Source organism: Lycorma delicatula, chromosome 4, assembly GCF_047948215.1.
Source record: "Lycorma delicatula isolate Av1 chromosome 4, ASM4794821v1, whole genome shotgun sequence".
In the NCBI taxonomy this organism is placed as follows: domain Eukaryota; kingdom Metazoa; phylum Arthropoda; class Insecta; order Hemiptera; family Fulgoridae; genus Lycorma; species Lycorma delicatula.
The window spans coordinates 61,429,260-61,450,890 of NC_134458.1; the positions used below are offsets into that span (position 1 = coordinate 61,429,260).

General features: G+C 29.1%; 1 protein-coding gene across 1 annotated transcript in view; it reads right to left on the reverse strand.

The window, feature by feature from the left end:
• LOC142322625 (dynein axonemal heavy chain 10-like) overlaps positions 1–21,631 on the reverse strand; it is a 70,646-nt gene that overhangs the window by 28,967 nt on the left and 20,048 nt on the right. Inside the window, exons 6-11 of the mRNA XM_075361703.1 lie at positions 19,708–19,909; positions 16,809–16,951; positions 15,166–15,327; positions 14,033–14,204; positions 8,416–8,547; positions 5,119–5,333 (exon numbers count right to left, since the gene is read on the reverse strand). Of these exons, the coding sequence (XP_075217818.1) occupies positions 5,119–5,333; positions 8,416–8,547; positions 14,033–14,204; positions 15,166–15,327; positions 16,809–16,951; positions 19,708–19,909 (1,026 nt within the window). The remainder of the gene's footprint in view (positions 1–5,118; positions 5,334–8,415; positions 8,548–14,032; positions 14,205–15,165; positions 15,328–16,808; positions 16,952–19,707; positions 19,910–21,631) is intronic.

Below are 21,631 nucleotides of genomic sequence, written 5' to 3' on the forward strand. Positions count from 1 at the left end.
TCAGCTGGTAAAGTCATGTTAACCATCTTTTGGAGTGCCAGTGGTGTGATTTTCTGTGATTATTTGGTGGAGGAATGCACTATTATCAGCCTATACTAATCAGCCATGATTGAGATCAAAGTCAAGCCCATGTTGAAGAGGAAATGTCAAAGATAGCAGAAGAAAGGCATGCTTCTTCTTTAAGACAACGCTCTACCTCATACGCCGGCATAACTGATGCTGTAAACTATTGGCAAAATGGGTTGGGAGCTCCTACCTCATCCTCCTTACAGTCCTGACCTTGCCTTTCAGATTTCTATCTGTTTGGTTTAATGAAAGAAGCTTTGTATGGCATCAAGTTCAATGACTATGAAGAAGGTAAACAAAAAAGTACAAAACTGGCTTCGAGATCAAGGTAAAGAATTCTTTGCTGAGAGGATAAGAAGACTCATAAAAAGATGGGAGAAGTTGGTGGGGATTATGTAGAAAAGTGGACAAAAAAATTGTATTTATTTAATAAACCATTTTTGCTGTACAGTTGTTTGTGATAATTATTGAATGATCCATGAATAATTTATAACAATATTTTAGATTTCATTTTTTTAAAAGTGGCAAACAAAACTTTCCTTACTAATGTTATGTAACTAAAGATGAATAAGTTATTACATGTTACACATCACATTGAAACCTTAAAAATTCAAATTATTCTGTAAAACTTTGTTTCTCCAAATGATACATAGAAAACTACTCCAAAAATCAACACATAAATAATTAACCCCAATGTAGTAGTAAGTGTACATTACAGAAAGGATACAAGAGATAATTCTCTAAAATTCCAGCATTGGTTGAATAGATAATAGACAAACATTCCCTTAGATGATCTCATCAACCAGTATACAAACTATCATTTAAAGAACTTTATGAATTAAAAAAAAAAAAAAGAAGTACATCCACAAGAATGAAAACACGTAGACTGTTTAAACTATTTTCAAAATTTATGTTTTTTAAAATGTTGTATGAACTATTGACCAACTTATACACCTTAAAAAATAAGATTAATAAAATACTGCAAGAGAATCATGAATGACATTGAATTCTCTACCTGAAATGCTGAAAAAAGACAAAATAGGACAAAACAGATTTTTTAAATATAGTGTACAGTAAACAGAAAATACAATAACTGATTGCAAAGATTTGCTTAATAGTTGGATTCTGGAAAACTGAAAACTACACCTTTTACAGTGTATTATAAACGGTTAAAGTCTCATTCACCAAAGTCAAATATTTTCTATTTCAATTTCACTGCATTTTTTTTACACAGTAACATCTTCTTTTCTTTAGCATCTTAGTAGATGCTACTAAAAATTCATATTTTTTTATAAGTCTTAACCAAAAAGGATCATTATTATCCAAAATTTATGAAAAATATGTGCCTTACTGCAGATTAACAATGTAATGCAAATATTCAAATAATAGATAAATAACAAAAAATTGAGTTTTATAATTATATGCAATAGAAGGAAGATAATTTGGGGTTGTAAAGGAAGCTCTCATAAACAAAAAAAAAATGAAGCAAAGTTTGGTTAATTCATCAGTCAGAAAAAATAAGCATACAAATAACATAAAAATTGTTTATCATTAACACACACAAACAATACAAATATATATACGTATCTGTAACTAATAAAATTACTGTGAGTTTGATGACAGTGTAAAGTATTCCTACCGTAATTGATCATTGACTATAACTGGATTAAAATTCAGACAAATTTTAGTCATTTAAAAAGCTTGTTTAAATATCATTGCCTAAAATAGCATCAGTTCATTTGCCAGTTTAAATCTAAAATAGATAAAGAATAATATATGTAAGCAAGGTCTTCCATGCTTAAATAAGATGGGATTAATTATGCAGTAGCTATTCATCAGGCATGTAGGAGCATCACAGATAACATATACAACTTATTTTATAATCTCCTAATACATAACACAAAGTACTACTTCTTTATAGTAACTGTCTTACATTGATGATTTCTGCAGTAATATGTTCATTACCTCTGATGCTTTCTAGCTTACTATCGGCATCATTCTCTAAGCTATTTTCAAATAATATTTTATGAAGCATGCATAATCAGAAAAGAAATGTGCTAAGTGAAAGCCAGCTAAACATAGGTACCCTCAGCAGCTCTATCGGTTCTTTCCTGACCTGAAATTTGTATGTACAAAAAACTGTCTAAACCTATCAACTTTTTAAATCAAACTAAGATGAATTTTTTAAAGTAAAGCATATTAACATTCATGATGGCTCTTTTTTAAAGCTAAGATTATGCGTATGTCTCGCTTCAGTGGCTGGTCCTGCTGTTCTCATCTTGCCATCAGTTAATACTATTGCCATCAGTTTTATAGAATTAGGTAGATATACATTTAGAATGTAAGTTTAAACAGGTTTTTACTGTGAATTGTGTTTGTTGGTTTAGTACATAGTTGTGTTATTGTGTATTTGTTAAGGTTCAAGTAAGTTGAATTTTTTCCTGCGCGCACAACGAGGTGTCACTATCAGCACCCAGACAAAAAATAATTTGAGTAAATAATTAAAAATTAACATTTAAAATTTATCTTAAAAATAAAACAGATGTAAAATGTCTATGCAGTATGTTAAATGCAAAACAAAACCAAAATAAAAACAATATTAAAAATGTAACATAAAACATCAAATTGCCATATGTCAAAAGGCAAAAACTTTAAAGTTTTAATCAAATATCTGAATCCAGATGCATGGTCTTAAGACATTCGATAGTATCGATACATAAGATAATGAGGTGTAGTTCCTTTTATATACGTAGAATATAATTATAATTAATGATGGCAGATTTATGATTCGCATCAATGAAATGGTTGGAAAATGCTGATTCTGTGTTGATGTGGCTCAGACCTTTCATAGATAATGGCTAAAACTTCAAATAACACAAGGATGAAAACAGCAGCACCAGTCACTGAAAATGGCCACAAAAGCAGCTGAAAGAATTATAATGTATGTCATTTGAGCATTACTACAGACTCTCATGGACAAAAGCATAGCAAATAAGATTGTATATTATAATCTTTTTTTAACAGTTTAATATGAAAATCAACTATTTCAAAATTACTATGCATAAAAGAACTTTTAAATACCTTCCTAATATTACTGCATACCCAAACGAACATACATTTAGAAATTTAATTAAGAATATCAACATCAAATCAAATTAAGTTTTAGTGTTTTAAGATCTCTAAAAATAAACAACAATAAATAAACATGAAACATACAAAATTTCTTGGCCATGTTGTTGTAATGATGTTGGGTGCTACAGAGGGAATCATAATTGAATTAACCATATAACCATATCGCCAAAATAGAGAGAAATAACCATATTGTCTTAACAGACAGATTTGTTGTAGACCAGACTGAAAGAACATACTTATCAATTCTATACACAAAATATTTCTTAGATATTTTAAACATTGCACAAAATACAATAGTCAGCTTTTGAGGTTCACTTGTATTCTTAGGTATACTGGCAGATATAAAATAGCAGGTCATGGGCTGAATTCCTAATACACCATTTTCACAGCATTCTATTCACTTGTTAAATGACTTGTTTAAGAAGTTTCTTTGGTACTTCAAGGATATTAATCTTCCAAACAGAATAACATTTTCAAAGTTGATTGATAAGAAATCAGTTAAATTAGGTTATTCTTTGAACAACATTAACCTTTATATTTCATAAAGTGACAGTAACAACTATATGAAGCATAAAATGTTTTTATTATTTTATTTATTTCTTTATTTGTATGGACAAAGAGGTACACTTATTTTTTCCCAATGGCCACGACAAAGCAGCCATAGGCGAATTTAAAAAAAAAATTAAATTTGAAGAGAAGTAGATTAAGAAACAGTAGTAAAACACTGATAATATTTTGAAAGTACTAGCTTGCAGAAATAATAAAATAACGGATTGAAAAAGGACCTGATAAATGACTTATAATTAAAATGTGCTCTTTAAAGAGTTTTTAAAAAACTGACTCTTGTCATATTTTCTAGGGTGTGAAACTGTTTGTGGATGTTCAGTACTCTTTTTTGGCAATGCAGAAGCAGTCATCCAAACTTTCCTACCTACTTTGGAATCACTTAATGTGTTGGGACTTTCTCATTTCTTCATATATTAAAATTGTGCTTAAACTTATGTTGTGTTACAGTAGCTGAATCACAATTTTTGAAATAACAAATGCATAACTCCATGACAGACTGAAAGCTTTGGGCTTTCACAGCTCTAGGCTGTGAAAACCTATGATTCAATCAGTGAGTTATTTACCAGCTTGTGTTTTGTGCCAATTTTAAATTTTCTAATCAAGTTTCTTTGTACACATATACATACAGTTAATGTTTGAGCAAATATGCACATATAAATTACAAGTTAATTGAGGTAGAAATGCAAAGAACTCATTCCAAAAAATGAATAGAAACTGAAGATCAAATTCAATTTCAGCCATATCAACAGTAACATATCATCACCATAATCATAATGACATTCAAAATCTTTTATAATATTTCTTACTCAGTAAGAAAGTTTCACCATATTCGACTTAGAATGAGATGCATAGTTTAGCAGAAGTTGCCTAGAGGGCATATTATAGAATCACCATCTGAAAGAGAATCCATACATATCCTGTTATCCTCCAAACACAAACAGCAACATCTTCAGAGCAGTAGTTTTGTACAGGCAGTTTCCATGACAGTATTTTAATAAAATACCATTTACTGTTGACAACTGTCAATCACTCATTTTGCCAAGCGCTTTCAACCAGAGTTTCATTCATAATTAAATTGGATAAAATAAACCACAAAATTTAGCAGAGTGCAACTATCGCAGTTAAAACTTGAGGAGAACTTACTGAATCACAAAAAAACAGAATATAATGGAATCTATATGCAGTGTGATAAAGGGACATATTAAGGCATAAAGCAATAAAAAAAAAAAAATGGTTTAGCTTGTCAAACTAAACATATAAACTTTACACTGATCACAAAAATCAGGAACACAATTTAATATTAATTAAATAATGTGTCTTTATTCACATACCTAAATTTTAATGTATACAAACCTTAATTAAAAAATTTAGTGAACTTCTCATGTGACCTATTAACAAATTAAATCTATTTAACTCTTGAATAAAAACAACAGATATAGGTGATATATGTTGTTCAGATAATCCAATCTTTAATTTATCTATTTCAAATTTTGGTGGAATTTTTTCTAAAATACCTTCAGCTGACTTTATCACCACTTCTTCTCGGCTTATTGCTTTGTCAGCAGTACCTAATGAAGAAAACAAATAATTTGGTCATTTTGAAAAATTTTACAAAACCAGCAGTGCATAAGAAACAAGGTTTAAAATTCTGTTGCATAATGTAACAATTTTAACTACGTAGCATAATATTAATTTACTTGCCATTTATGTTTACCATTAGTTCTTATTTTCACTTTATGATAATTTCATAATCATCTGTTGTTCACTATTTCAACCATTAACTTTTTTAACTATTACAACCTTGTTCACTAGTTCAACATTACTGTGTCCCTGTCTGTATTTGGCAATCACCATCCAAAAGTATTTAAAAATTATACATATTTTAAAATCTGTTTTTTTTTTTAAATATTATCACAATTTAAAAAGTCATATTATGATTTTTGGTTTGTAATGTTTAAAAATTAAGTTCATAAAATGTTGATTTTAATTCATAATTTCATCTTTATAAAATGCAAGATCTATTTATTACACGTTAATAATTTTCAAACCAATTTAAAGTGTAAGAAAAAATATTGATACAAAAGCATACATTAAAATATTATTTAATTAGTTTTGAAACTTTTAATACATATTTTTCCTAATTATTGTTTTCACTAAAGTTCAAAATGTTCAGGATTGTATTTGAGTTCTTGTTTACACAAAACTTATTAAAACATTGAAAAAGAAAATGTTAAACTAGTATCACTTGAAAAAAATAAGTTTTCGGATCATGCTTTATTAATTTTTCAGTAAATGTTAGTAAACAGAATTTTGAGAGCTGCATTTACGAAATTTAACAGAATTAAATATGAGGTTGAAGAAAAAGGTAAGACAAGTAAACTGGTAAGACAAGATATTTCAAAATATTAAATCGATTTGAAAACTTGGTTAATTTATTTATAAATAGCTTCAACATAGCTTGTTTGTTATGTTAAGAAAACATTATTTAACAGAAACCCATCCAAGAAATGATTGGTTAAACTACTATTACTGAAATTAAAAGAAAAGTTAAGGAAAATGTAGTACATTTGATGAAAATTAACAATAACCATTTTGGACAGTCTAAGATAAAATAAAATTTAAAAAAATATATGTAAAAATGAATTACAAGAGAGAGCTAAAAGCTAAAAATTTCAAAAGCCTTATCCAATGTAAATTCAGCAATGTGATAAGTCATTTAAGAGGCAAAAGTTATCCTTAATTCAAGAAACAGCAACTGTCTGAATTTGTGACGAAAACTTATTGTCAGATAATAAAGAATTACAATTTCATTAAAAAAATATTTCAAATGGCATACCATTTAAGTTTTAAACCATAACTGAATGAATGACATTGAACTGAGATTCAAGTTCTTGTAGAGAAATACCTAAAAATCTTTAATATGAATCACAAACTCAGTAGGCAATGCCTTTTGTTCTGTATTACACACTGAAACTTTTTCAGAATTAGTACATTTTTCAGACAGATGTTATTTCTTTTGAATTTACGTTATGTTTTAATTTGATATTTTTATTATTTTTAAAAGTAGAATATTACAGGACTATAACTTTTATTTGATTTATCCTTGTTTAATAGGAATGAAAAAAATATATATATGTTAATAATAATTTAACTTATTTTATCTGAAAGTTATATAAACTTTCCAATTATTAACTATCTTTTAAATTAAATCAATTCAGCCTGAGTAATGAGAGTAATTAGAAACATAATGCTAGGTAAGAATTACCAAAAAATACCATCACTATTTTGTGGCAGGCCCTAGGTACCTTTTTGTTTAGCACAAACAGAAAAAAACCAAGTAGAAATCTGTCAATAGGATTGACAGTTGATCAGTTTTCAACTGAACATTATATGCAATACCCAGATCTGGGTATTGCATATAATGTTGATAATAAGGGCTTATTCTCAATTCTTCAAAAACAAGCATAATTCATACAGGACCTTCTATACCAGTAGCATATTCTGTTGAAATGAAAGTTACATATGAAAGAATGTCATTAATTTTGAAAGCAATGAATTACAATGTTCACCTATGGTGTATGTGTGGCGACCTCAAAAGTTATTGGTTCTCTTCTCGGTCTGCAAGATGGCGTAACAAAATATAGTCTTTTATTATGTTTATGGAACAATTAAACAACAAATGAACATAATATGGTTAAAGAATGGCCAAAAAGAGACATTTTCTCTTTTTACTCTCATTCCTGGAGAAAAAAATAAAATCAACCCTCAGCATGTTATTTTGCCACCATTACGAATAAAACTGGGGTTGATTGAGAATAAAAGTACTTAATAAAGAAGGAAAAGGATTTAAATATTTAGTTAAGTTTCCTATATTAATTGAAGCCAAATTAAAAAAAGGAATATTCGTTGGATCTAAGTTAAAAAATTACTCAATGATGAAAATTATGACAAAGTTGAATTACATAAAGCTAGCAGCTGGAAGTCATTTAAGGATGTAGTCCATGGTTTTCTTGGAAATAACAAAGCAGAAGACATTGATCTTTTAGTACAAAATCTTTTGTTGAACTATAAAAATTTAGGCTGCTGAATGCCATTAAAAATGCCTTTTTTGCATTCTCATCTTGATGTTTATACACCAAATTTGGAGCATCATTACCAAGGTAAATGGGATGAACTGATGATGAGTGAATACAGTTGGTTTCTACAAAGAGGACTCTCAACCATGCACAAGAAGAAGAAGTAATCTATTAGTTCACAGACTCCAGTTATCAAAAGTTTTAGGTACACTTTTTTGTAGTTATATTCCACATGGTTTTTTATTTAATAAGCAAAATGAAATATGAGTATTGAAAATATATATAACTCATTGCAAAGTTTATTATACCTACAAACTTGTTAATTTTCACATTATTTAGGAATTTCTGAAGGCTGTATAACAAAAATGTGTTTTATGATGAAAAACTGACTTCATTTTCAGATTCAGTGCATAAAGAATAATGAACTTCACTTATTGGGGTTTTTATGAAAAGTTTTTTCCAATTTGTAGACCAGTGTAATTATTTAATTTCGATAAAACATGAAAATTAATTTAAAAAAGGCACAAAAAGTACACTTTCCATAGTATAAATAATATTAATATAAACTATAAACCTTGTTGTGGTTGAAGAGTAATTAAATGCTCCCAAATTTCTTTAGTTGCTTCAGCATAGTAACCAATCTCAGCATTTGAATGTAATCCAAAAACACCAGGAACATTTATTAAAGTTAACTGGTTAATGGCAGCTGAAGACAAATTACAATACAGTTATAATAATAGTTTGTTTTAATAACAACATATAATATTGATATTATATGACATTGATATTCCTAAAATTTAATATTATATTCAACTTGAAAGACAAATAAGCAAAAAAATTACAACATATTTTTTATATAGTTTTTAGAAAGGATAAGCCTTATGAGCATCTTTGCTTGTATATTATTGCTATCTAGAAACTCAACCTTTTCGGGGGCTCGAAAAGTTGTGGTGGAAAGTATAAATAAATTACTATGATATTTATAAAGTATGATTCTTTAGATGGTGTGAGGTGAAGAATCAGCATATGTTTTGTAACTGGTTTGTGGCGATCAAGTAAAGTAAGCAAGTTCTGACAATATCTTAAAAATGAATAAAATTGAACTTTGAACTGTTATTAAGTGCTCTCTTTTAAAAGGTTTGATCCCAACATCCCTGATGGACATACAAAAAGTGTTAGATTCCACTTCAAAGGATTCTTCCCCGTTGTTTTCAATGGTAAAACAATGTACTACTAAATTTAAACATGGTTGTACATCCGTGCAAGATGATGAACACTCAGGACACCCAAAGACCGCTAAGACCAGTGAAATCAACAGAAAGATCCACTCAGTGCCATATTAAGATTGCGAACTTAAGGTATACAAGGTTGCTGACTTTGTAAAAATTTCATTAGACCATGTTCACTAGATTTTACATGATGTTTGGGATATGAAAAACCTTGCCGCTTGATGGATGCCACATCTGTTAACAGTTTACTAAAAATGCATTTGACTGAACAATTCTCAAGGATGTTTAGATTTATTTAAACACAATTGTGCTGAGTTTCTTTGATACATGAATTCACCATTTCGTGCCAGACAGCAAACAGTGAGTGACAGTAGGTGAAAGTGTCTCAAAGAAAGTGAAACAATTCCATCTGGAGAAAAAGTCATGGCTGTGGTTTTTTTGGCATCATTGTGATGTAGGGCTCATAGACTACCTGGAAAAAGACAGGATCATCAGTAGGAAGTATTTCGTTTCTCTACTAAACCAATTGAAGGGTATTATTTAAACTAGAAGTCCATATATGGACAAAAATAACTACAATAATGCACCTGCATTACACATCTCGGGTTGTTGCTGCTAAACTATGACCTATGCTTTGAAGTGCTTCTACATATGCCAAATTTATTTGGCTCCCAGCGATTACTTTCTCTTCCCAACCTGAAGAAAATGGCTTGCTGGATAAAGATTCATTTCAAATGATACAGTCAAAGTTGGGACAACCAATTTTGCAGAGTTGGACAAATAGCATTATACTGAATGTATTAGAAAGTTGGAAAGTCATTTATCTAAGTGTATTATTGAATTGCAAATGAATACATTAGAAAATAGAAATTTATAAGAAATCTTGTGTTTTCTTTAGCAAGCCAAGGATTTTTTTGAAGCTGAACTTCAACAGAAAAAAGAAACAGTAATATACGATATAACTGCGGAAAGAGTTTTAGCATTGATATTACATTATTTAGAATTGGCTGCAACAGCACATTCACCACCTCTTTTCAAACTCTTGTAATGGCTTCCAGCCACAAATGGCATTATATACTTATTTTTTTTCTGGGTGGACAATGAAGTGTCATTAGCACCTGGACACAAAATTAATACAATAACCAATTTAGCCAAATATCATCAAACTTAAAAATTTAGATAACAGCAATGTAAAATAATTAAAATCAACAATTAAAACACGCATAAACAGCATGTATGAGTGAAACACTTTATAAGAATAATCAAATAAGTGAATACAGATGCGTGGCCTTAAGTTATAAGATATTGGATAACATTGCCGTCTTGTTCCCTAAAATATTACAGATGTTAGCCTCTAATTTAAATTTATGATGCACCGTTGAGTAACAGATACAGCCTACAAGTATATGGGTACCGTCAGATGACAGTCGCAGCAAACACAAACAGGTGCATTATTCCGAGTCGTGAGAAGTCCGCGAGTGTAACCTATTCACAAATAGCAAATAATATCATCCTGTCAATGGCAACTTCTGGATGAACAGCCCACAGTGATACAGTGCTCTTAATTAGACAAAGTTTATTGTCGATGGTAGTACTCCATTCACTTAGCCACTCATCATAAACCACCTTCTTCACAAAACAGATGAGACCTTCAGAAACAATGCAATTAGCGAAAGGAGGCTGTAAACAAGTCTCTTTAGCTTTACTATCAGTGCGCTCATTGCCTGAGATTCCAATATGCCTGAGGTTCCAGTAGAAGTTCACACTTGTATTTTGCAGTCATTTCAGAAATAATGGCATATCATAGACAATAGGGTGTTTAAAGTAGATGTCACTAATCGCCTGCAGGACACTCATCGTATCTGAATAGATAAATACATGTCGATAAGTTGGGCTAATTATATTTAAGGCCTTATTAATAATATACAGCTCTGCAATGAAAACACTGATGATGCTGGGAATGCCAAAGATTTATGTTCTATTGCTGATCACAAAAGCACAACCAGCAGAGTTATCATATTTAGAGCTGTTTGTATAAACTACAACATCAAGATCCATGCTATTTACAATATTATAAAGTTTTTCTAGTTAGATAACCAGATTCGTGTACTTTTTGTGCTATCAACAAAGACTAAAGCAGTAATTTACCAGAAATGACCATCAAGATGGGTAATAACACTGAGTACAGTAAGAACTGGAGGTAATTGTACATTTAGAGATAGGAATAGGCGCTGACCTCTGATGCCTAGTGGAGCAGTAGATCTGGTTTGTTCCTGATATCAATTAAGGTGTGGGTTAGAGAACACCTCATTCAAAGGATGATTTGGTTGTGCTTAAATGCGAGCTTCATTAGAGTAGATTATTTGGTTTAGTCTATTCCAAAGAAATTGCTCACCGCTTTTCACCAGACTTACCATGGGGCTTGAATAAAATGCACCTGTAGCAAGACAGACAAATGAATGAAGGACTGCATCGAGCATCTTTAGAGCAGTGGCTCATGCAGCCATAGTCTAAACGGTAAAGGATCAAAGCTCAGTAGAATGCAACATGCATATATGATCAGCTCCCCGATTATTAGATGGAGCCCTCAGCATGTTTAGCATTTTTAGATACTTTGTCTTTATCTCCTTCAAATGTGCTCCCCCTATCCCAGAAATCTAACTCGCAGACATGGTTCAACTGGTTCACCATGTAAAAACAGTTGAGAGTCAATATATTCCTTCAAGGAAGAAAAGCAAATCAATTTTGTTTTCTCCAGAGAAAAGTGAATCCAGTAGTATTACACTGGAGTCTAGTGGTTAACGCGTCTTCCCAAATCAGCTGATTTGGAAGTCGAGAGTTACAGCGTTCAAGTCCTAGTAAAGCCAGATATTTTTACATGGATTTGAATACTAGATCGTGGATACCGGTGTTCTTTGGTGGTTGGGTTTCAATTAACCACACATCTCAGGAATTGTCGAACTGAGAATGTACAAGACCTACACTTCATTTACACTCATACATATCATCCTCATTCATCCTCTGAAGAATTATCTAAACGGTAGTTACCGGAGGCTAAACAGGAAAAAGAAAGAAAGTAGTATTACACAACAATACAGGTTACTGTGTTTTGGAGCAGCCTCTCAGCAGTAGCTAAAATTTTACAAGCAATGTAAATTGCAAAATCAACTACAAATAATGAGCACATAATGGGTTTCCGCATGCAGTTTGTTATATTATTTATGGGTATGGATACTGTCATTCCAACTCAAACTCGAGAGGACTGATTATTGAGGGAATCCCTGATAAATGCAAGGAGATTCCCGTTTACACCCCATTCATGCAGTGTATTTAGGATTCCTCTCATCCATGCCTTGTCATATGCCCTTTGCATATTGAAAAATACAACAACCAGGTGTTGGTGAAGATGTTTTGAATAACAGGTTCCAGGGCAACTATATGATCAATTATATATTTAATGCAAACATTGATTTTTGGTAATTTTTAAAAAATTTATCTCCATTATTTTACTGCTAGATAATTGTTCTCACTTTAAGCTAGCTGTCTGACATCATAATGAAACTTAAATCAACCATCTACAAGCTAAAATATAACCAGGGTCTTCTGTATAATTGGCCCTGATAAATCATTCATTATTTTATCAAAAATGAAGAAACAAGACAACATTAGCTTTGTTTAACATTTCATCGTGTAATACATTAATGTAGTTTGCCATTACCAAATTTTTTGAAGAGAATTTTATGATTGATGTTCTATTATTTGAAAAAAAATGGCTGCTACATTTAATAATTCACTTTTTCAAACTCTTGTTAATAGCTCCCAGCTTTTTTCAATTGTATTTGCAGTATGTTGAAAGTGAATTGTCAGTAATAAAAATAACTTAACAAAAAAATAACTTGCTAACAAATAAAGTGAACAAATCTTCATCACCCAATACACAATTTGTTATGAAATTTGAACTTTTTTATGATTTACTTTCTTACTTATTGTGAAATTAAATAAAATTTATTGAAATAAAAAAAAGTAAATACATAACTCTAAATAAAATACATAAAACTTAAAAATACGGACATTAATACAATGCAAATAGGAAACATTATAAACAAAAATTAAAGAAGCCAATACAATTCTTGGCCAAAAATATTTCCCATATCCATGATAACAGTTAACATAAATAAAATAAAATTTTACATTTTTATAACATTATTTTGAGATAATTTTCTTAAAAGACTAGTTTATTCAAAAACTGGCAAAAGTAAATATCTTGTTTGCTGGTACTGCAGTCATGGTGTAAACTGGTTTTATGTACACAATAAAACCATCCACTCAAATTTCATATTTTTACTGTATTCAAACACTAGTCAGTGGAATAGTTTAAAAACAAATTTGTCAAACTGATGTCTTAACATGAGCATATTCCATATCTTTCATTAAAAAGTTAACTGTACTTACAGCAATTTTAACAGTATTATATAATTACTATATTTAGAGAAGTTAAATAGTACTATTTGACCTACTGAATTCTACATCTGTTTAAAAACCTTTTTTTCCTTTTCTTCTTACTACTCTTATCCTTATCCTCATTATCATTTTCTTATCCTCAAAATACAGTATCATGCAACCACCTTCTAGCAGTTGGTAAGCCAGCTGGTTCTTTATTGGGGGGTCTATATTTCCTATCCAGGAATTGAACAAGAAGCCAAAATAGTGGCCAAGATGCCAACTGGGTAACCTACATTCCTCTACATCCCAAAATATTTAGCGGTTTAGATCTTCATACCTAATGGGTTAATGTACATTTTAGACTGATAATATTCTTAACATTCTCTTCAGAAATGCAAACTGTATTCTCTAAATGTCAGTGTCTGAAAAGATTAAGGATGTTACTTAAGACATATCTAAGCATTAAATAATATCATAGCATTATAACCATTAAATTATAATTCTGATGTAATTGTTTACCCATATAATCATCTCTGGTTCCATCAGGTGGTATAACATAATCAACAGCAGCATCTCTGTAAAAATGGAATGGTTGAAAGAAATCAAATAAGAAATCACCCATATATTCATTCATATATGTTTTTACTATACGTCTATCAAAATCATCTATTACCCGTCCACCATACATAACCTGAAAAGAAATTCATTATATAAAAAAAAATATACAGTAAATAAAATCAACCATCGTTACAGTGTCACTTTTTATAGTTCTTCGGATAGTTTCAATCATCCTTAATTATCTTTGATTATCCTTTCTACAATATCATTTCTTCCACATGAAGAGCTTTGTGAAAATTTTTACGATTTCTTCAACTGAATTGTCTTATAAAAAAACAAAGATCTATGAAAAACTTTTAAGGATAATTAATCATATAGTTTGTACAATTCAGTTGTGCTGAATTTTATTAATTATGTTTTATATAATGAGAAATTACATGTAACTGTTATAAGGATTATAATATACTTCAAAATAAAACATTAAAATTTTATATATGAACAAAACCTGAAAAAATTACAAAGGTAATCCTACAAAAAAACAATATAATATCCATCTCTACATAGCAACTAATTAATTACTTTGTTTTCAGAACTTTTAAAGTAAATAAGTTAAAATTTGAATACTTAATAAAACTTATTATTCTATATTACTTTTCACAAATATAATAAGATAAATTTAGGAAAACTTATAAAATTTAACAATATATCCTACTCAGAGAGTATTAAATATAAGAAATTATTATATTTGCTATTTTCACATTATCAAGAATATTATAAATAAATACAATAAAAAATATAGGGCTTCATTACAACAAAAAATATAGGAACTCAGTAAACTTAAATAGCGGCACAATGAGTACAAGTATATATTTGGCAATATTTTGGTAAATATTTGGTCTCCAATCTGGAGTGACTAGAAGGGAAAGAGAAATTATAAAAGAATTCTTAATATTAAGAGATGCTTTTATATTTAAATTTAAAAATAAATAATTAAATTTCAGTTTTGATAATAAATTTAATTTACAAAACATAAGATAATGTCAGAAATAAAAAAAATAAATTTTAAAAGTTATAAGATAAAATAATAAAGTGACCTCTCCAATTAGGTATTTGAGGCTAGCCCATGGTATTCGTTGGTCTGTACTCATCACAACTCTTTTCAGATATGTTTCAATTATTTGAGTACATACAATAAAGTCCATTTCACCAAAATCGTAGGCAATATTCCATCCAATTTTACCATATTTACGTCGTTCCTAAGGGAAAAAGTGAAAATTAATATTATAACTGTAATCTGAAAACAATTTTATTGCCATGTCATTATTATGATATTATTCATAGAACTTTCATTATTTCAATAACTACAATGTCCCACAAGGAAGCTGATGTGCTTCGGTTTATTAATAAAAATACTAAAAAAGTGAATTTTTAATTTCAATTTTTTTATGATTTATAACATTTATATTGGAAACTATCAAACACAGTTCTATGGGCCCAATAAAAAAATGTTCTTGGATCAAATAACATACAAGTCACTAATTTTTCTTCATTTATCTCCATTCCAAGTATTATATAGCATAGCATCACTTCACCTTTGGAGCAGTAATCAGAAAAGATTTTCCGCAAACTAAAACTTGAATGTTTAGCATTTTTGAACCTACATTCATTTAAGACACGTTTTTGTTTATTTTGACCTTATAATGCACTCCTGAAGTTTATCCTCTTAAGTCATGAGAAATTCAGTATAACTGTATGAAAAATACAATAGAATATATCATTATTTTAAATTACAACATTCTTATAATATAAGAACTTGTCCTTTTGTAGCCATATTATATGTAGTGAATGTCTGTATAAATATATTTCATTAACTATATGGCAATGAAACAAGTTCAAATAGTATGATATATACATAAACGTATGAAGTGTGTTGACTTATATTTCAGTCTGCTCAATAAATGAAGAACCATGCACAGTTACAGTTTTTGCAGATGTAAGTTTGCTGTTAAGAATATGATGAGAAATAAAAGACCAGTAGTCTCATTTCAATAAAATTCATTAATAATTACTGTTAATTTTTGTAAATATATCTTTACATTTATGTTTACTTTATATAGACATATCTTTTTCTAAAGGCTGTGCTTAAGGTAAGCATAGCAATAACATTTATAACTGATTAATAGAATAAAGTTGTAGTTATTATTGGTTTTATTATGAGACTAACTCATAAGAAGCTTATTTGTACTTCTGTTCCTTAAATTAAATTAAGAAAATTTATAAAACACAGAAGCAACAATAACAATGAAAACAATCAATAAATAAATTTATTTATTTATTTATTTCTAGTAGTGAAAGTCATTTGATTCAGTATATTGAAAGATATTTCTAGATAGTGTATCTTAATAAAATAAAATATTCACACTACCCATCTTGTTATGACCTAGCTGAATAAGTTTTGAAATTTGTATTGTACCTACTTTGTCTTTCTACATACTCAAACTTAAGACAACGCAAAAAAAAACAGATTACTATTGCTTGAAAAACACAAAAAAGTGAATTACATGCTGCTTCAAACTATTCAAAACTATAATAAAAATTTATGTAAAAGCTGTAAAAGATTTAAATAAAACAGATTTTTAAAGCATAAAAAAGGGGAAAACAACTGTTAAAAAAGAAACAATTTTTAAATGTATAAACTATATTTTTAAATTAATAAATTAATCATGAATAACATTACCTGAACAATAGCATGAAAAAATGCTAATACATAAATTATAGTTTTAAATTTTGGATGAGAACAGCTATCCAATAATTCAGGTCTCAATTTAAAGTAAGTATTTCGTAAATTCAATTTGAGACCATTTGGAGGCTCAGTTACAACTATAAGAAAAATTAATAGGAAAATGTTAATTCCAATTATAATAATCAAATGCAATAAATCAGTCAAACTATAACTGCTATCTATAAAATATTTTTAACAATTATACATTTTTACATACACACTGTCTTGTGTTTCTAATAATCTCACACAAAATCTGGCTCTAGTGTACTAATCTAAAGCAGGACCCAATTCAGAACTTTGGAAGGTAAATAAATTAAAGGTAAACAAAGATAAATAAAAAGTTAAATAACTAGGAGCCGTTTTTGTGGAAAACTAAAAACAAGGTAAAATCCTAATTTAAAGTTAAAACTTAGTTTAAGCTAAACCTAATTCCTAGCTTTCTATCAAGAATAAGAGATGTACAAGTACTTGCAGTTATCAGAAGAAGTTCAGGATTAAATATTTATTAAATGTAATATTTCCTACTTTTTGACAGCAATTTTATCATGGACTTATTTATTTTACAATAATTCAGTTTTTAGAAAACCCTTCCAGGTTACACATATATTGTAACTATCAATTAACTTTCTGTTTTTCTAACCATAATTGAGCGGTATAATTAATCTTTTCACCTTCACATAACTGTACAAGGAAGATGGCAGAGACTACTTTATTCAAGTCTCAAGTAACTAAGGTTGCTCATGAATTTCAACTATGCAGTAGTTTACCATTATATTTCTTTTATTTATTTCTTTGTAATTATATTTACTAGTGCATTTAAATTCCTTACCGCTTTCATAAATTAAAATAAACTCATGTCTAAAAGATCATCTGCTAACTAGCAACAAAGTTAGCAGACGGTAACCTGTAATTTTAATTAATGCAGTTTACACAAGCTGTTCAAAGAATTTCCCTTTTGTTGACCATCATTGAATGTTGGCATTTGTTCTATAACCACCGATACTTAAAAACCTTTTTCAGGTTTCAAAAATATATCCCCCCTAACTGAACAAGTAAAATCAAATAATTAAGTTTGTGTAAGAATTTTATGCATCTTGGTATTTCCAGCTATTTGCCTGTAATTGATCGATACCTATAATTTCTTAGCAAGAAATTTAATAGATAGTATCCTAAAATCTTTAATACAATCTGTATATAAATTTCAACCATCCAACTGATCAGTACCAGTTTATTTCTTAACCATTCATATTTTTTTTTTTTAAATCACTACCAATTTCTTATTCAGTTGATTTTATCTTGAAAATCTAGTAACTCTGGTTATATATAAATTACATATATACTTCAATATCAATACTTTTTATTGATAAATTAGCCTAACATTATATTTTTGTGACCAATAGCATATTTAAACAAATTTGTTGGTAAATTAGCTGCTAATAAAACAAGTTGAAGATGGTACCCTAAAACAATCCAAAAAAATTACTTTTTACATTCCAAGGAGAAAGAAGAGAAGGAAGTGATAGAGGAGTTCTCCTTCACCAGTTAACATGGAATGAACAACCAGGTGAGTTATTATCACATAAAAGTCATTAACAATAAAATACTGTAAGTCAGATGAACTACATCTAATAAAAATTTTCAGAAAATGAGTAAGAGAATAAATAAATATAGTGATAAAAATAAAATCTTTCAAAGTAAATGATAAAGAATAATATATAATTACACATTACAAAGAAACCACCACAAACAGACATCAATAGACAGAATGTTGATCAGTGATAACTAATGTTTACCTATTTTTAAGTGGTTATACAATTTTTAAATTTATATAACTCCACAGTGTCATAGTTAGCTATCACAAAATGATATAAATTACATAATATTACATCATCATCATCATCATCATAATATCATTACATGATATTACATCACAAATGATGTAATATCCTGAATATTACAAAGTTTTAGCAAAATTTGCCGTAGTAGCATTGTTTAATGCATTCTGTCAATGTACACAAAGTAAAAATGTGAAGAGTATAGAAAAAAAATATTGTAAATGGTGTTATAATACTTACGTATTGTACAAATTACAGACTGGTTTTTTTTATTGGCAGCAAATGAATCATTTTACTAGGGTATAAAAAATCATGCAAGCAAACTAGGGTTACTGCCATGGTAAGCTGAATTTTTCTGTTCAAATTCAAATGAACAAAAAAATAATAATTTAGATCCTTCTTAACAGGTGTCATATAAACTTATGTTTAAATATTAATTTATTTATTCACACATCAATGTTTTCTTCAGTACTTACATGTATATATTTAAGTAAATTACATCTAACTGAAGTTAGAGCATAAAAGACTTTCACCAATTGCAAAACTAAAATAGTACAAAAATTAAAAAAAAAAAAAAACTCACAAGATTTTGGGAATTTAATAAGGTTGAGGAGGAGAAAATCTATCCATCATTGGAACAATATCGGGAGATAAGGGTCACGCCAACTGTGACATGACATTGTAAAATAAAGGAAAACCATATATATTAAATATAGAATTATAAGATAAATGGCTAACATCTTTTCCCTTTTCCTAAGAACCACACTAACAAGTTAATTTTTATAAGTAAATATGCTGATAAATAGTTACCAGTAAAACAATATAACTAATTTACAGGGTAAAAACATTACTTATGGTACTATGGTTTCCACTACATCAAACAGCATCCAGAATCATATCATATCAAGAGCCATTTATAGTTAATCTGTATTTAAAAAAATTATAGTAGTTTTTCCAAAAAAAAGGAAAAAATTGAAAATGAAATACCATATTGATAAGTCAGTTTTAAGTAAACTTACCTTTCGTTGACCTCTGAAGGACACTGATAGGAAATGACGGAGTTGGATCAGTTGTAAGCCATAACCTAAAATCAGGATGTGGTTTTGTATTTTTGTCTAATATCTTTTCTAACGTTCGTATAAAACTGATCAACAAATGACAGTTTTGTAACATTAACCAATTCCCACGATTTATTGCATTTACTAAAAGCGAAACTGCCGCCTATAACAAAAGAAAGTAAATTTATACAAATATTTATAAGCAATAATGCTTTTTATAAGTAATAACTGCAATTTATAAGCAATCATATACTTTTAGTAGGATAAATAAGTCATATTGAAGAGAAACTGGAAAAATAAGGATTGGAAAGGAAGCAGTAGAAGAGAAGATAGCTCAAGTATTGAAGGAAAGAAATACATAAAATATTAACAAAAAACCTGACCACAACAAAAAGTACATTAGTTTACAAGAATTTATATCAGGTGCCCCAAAAAAAGTAAACACTATTTTACAGCTAATAACTATCATCTTGATTTCAGGTGTGATTAAATAATGACTGAATCAAGGCTAAGCTTTGAGAAAAGAAAATTTATCCTTAAGGCTTACTGGTAGATAGAGAACATAGTTACACTACAGAGAGAGTATAGAAATCAGTTTCAACAAGATGCTCCAATGAGATCCACTGCCTGTAACTGGGATAACTTTGAAACAGAAGGAACTACTAACGATGCTCACAAGAAGCATTCCTTAACTCTGGCTCCTTAATTCAGTGAATGAGGATAATCCTTGTTTGGCAGTGGAACACCATGTGAAAATTAAATCAACAGAGACAAGCGAAAAATTAAGTGGAGAGTGAATGTATAAAATTAAATAAAGATTCCAAAATAATTTAAAATTACTTTTGGCGGTATACTTCATTAAATTACATCTCAGAAATTTTACCAAACAGTTTAATCTAGTGCTTGGTAAAGTACAAAATTAGCTTTTCTATCTCTTTAGCTTTTCTTCAACTCACTGTAATCTAGTATTAAAAATAGTAAGCAGGAATCAAACATCTATTCTGTATAACCAAATTCCTTTTAGATCCTGTAGCAATTCTAGTAAACTAAATTCAAAAATAATCATTTTAATGCAATAAGCCTGCATCTTATCAGTATAGAACTCTATCATACCTGAGCTTGAATTAAATTCAAATAAAAAAGATAACAATAAACATACAGAATCTTTTATAATAATATTGTAAAATAGGAATATATGAACATAGTTCATATTCTCATTTTACACATGAAAACATAACATCATGCACATACTTATTGTTTAACCTACTATTTATTTATCTTAAATATAGTTCTAATTTATTTGAATATGCTTATATGTAAAGCCAAAATTTTGTCTGTTTGTTCTCGCACCATTTGAGAACAGATATAAGTTATGAATTTTTCATCGTCATAGGTGTGTGTACTTCAGTTACCATAATTACTAATAATCTGCCTTTTGTAAATAAGTTTCTTTTTCAGGTTTCTATGCCTGAATACTTTAATTGTTATTTATCAGTATTATTCTCACAACCATGATGATAATGAACACTGCAGGGTCCAGGGGGCAGAGCCCTCTGGGTAGATGGGAATGACTAGCAAAGCAAGCTCTGTGGCAGGCCCTGTGAAGCTCCTGGGTCAGCTTTGGGGTTTGTCTGAGCTAATCTGGGCCCTGTAGTCCAGGGGGTAGAGCCCCAATAGGCTAGTAATAATATATTTTAATATAATTCTTCTTCTTCAATCTTTGCTAAGCATGAAGAATTTTATTTCTTAAACAAATTTTTTTTGTTTGAAAAAGATTGTTAAGGAGTTTTAATATCTTTTACAATGTTCTAAGTAACATTTATTTCAATAGACAGTATTTGTAACATTTGTTTTCATTTTTGTGAAAACTAATTCATAGTAATAT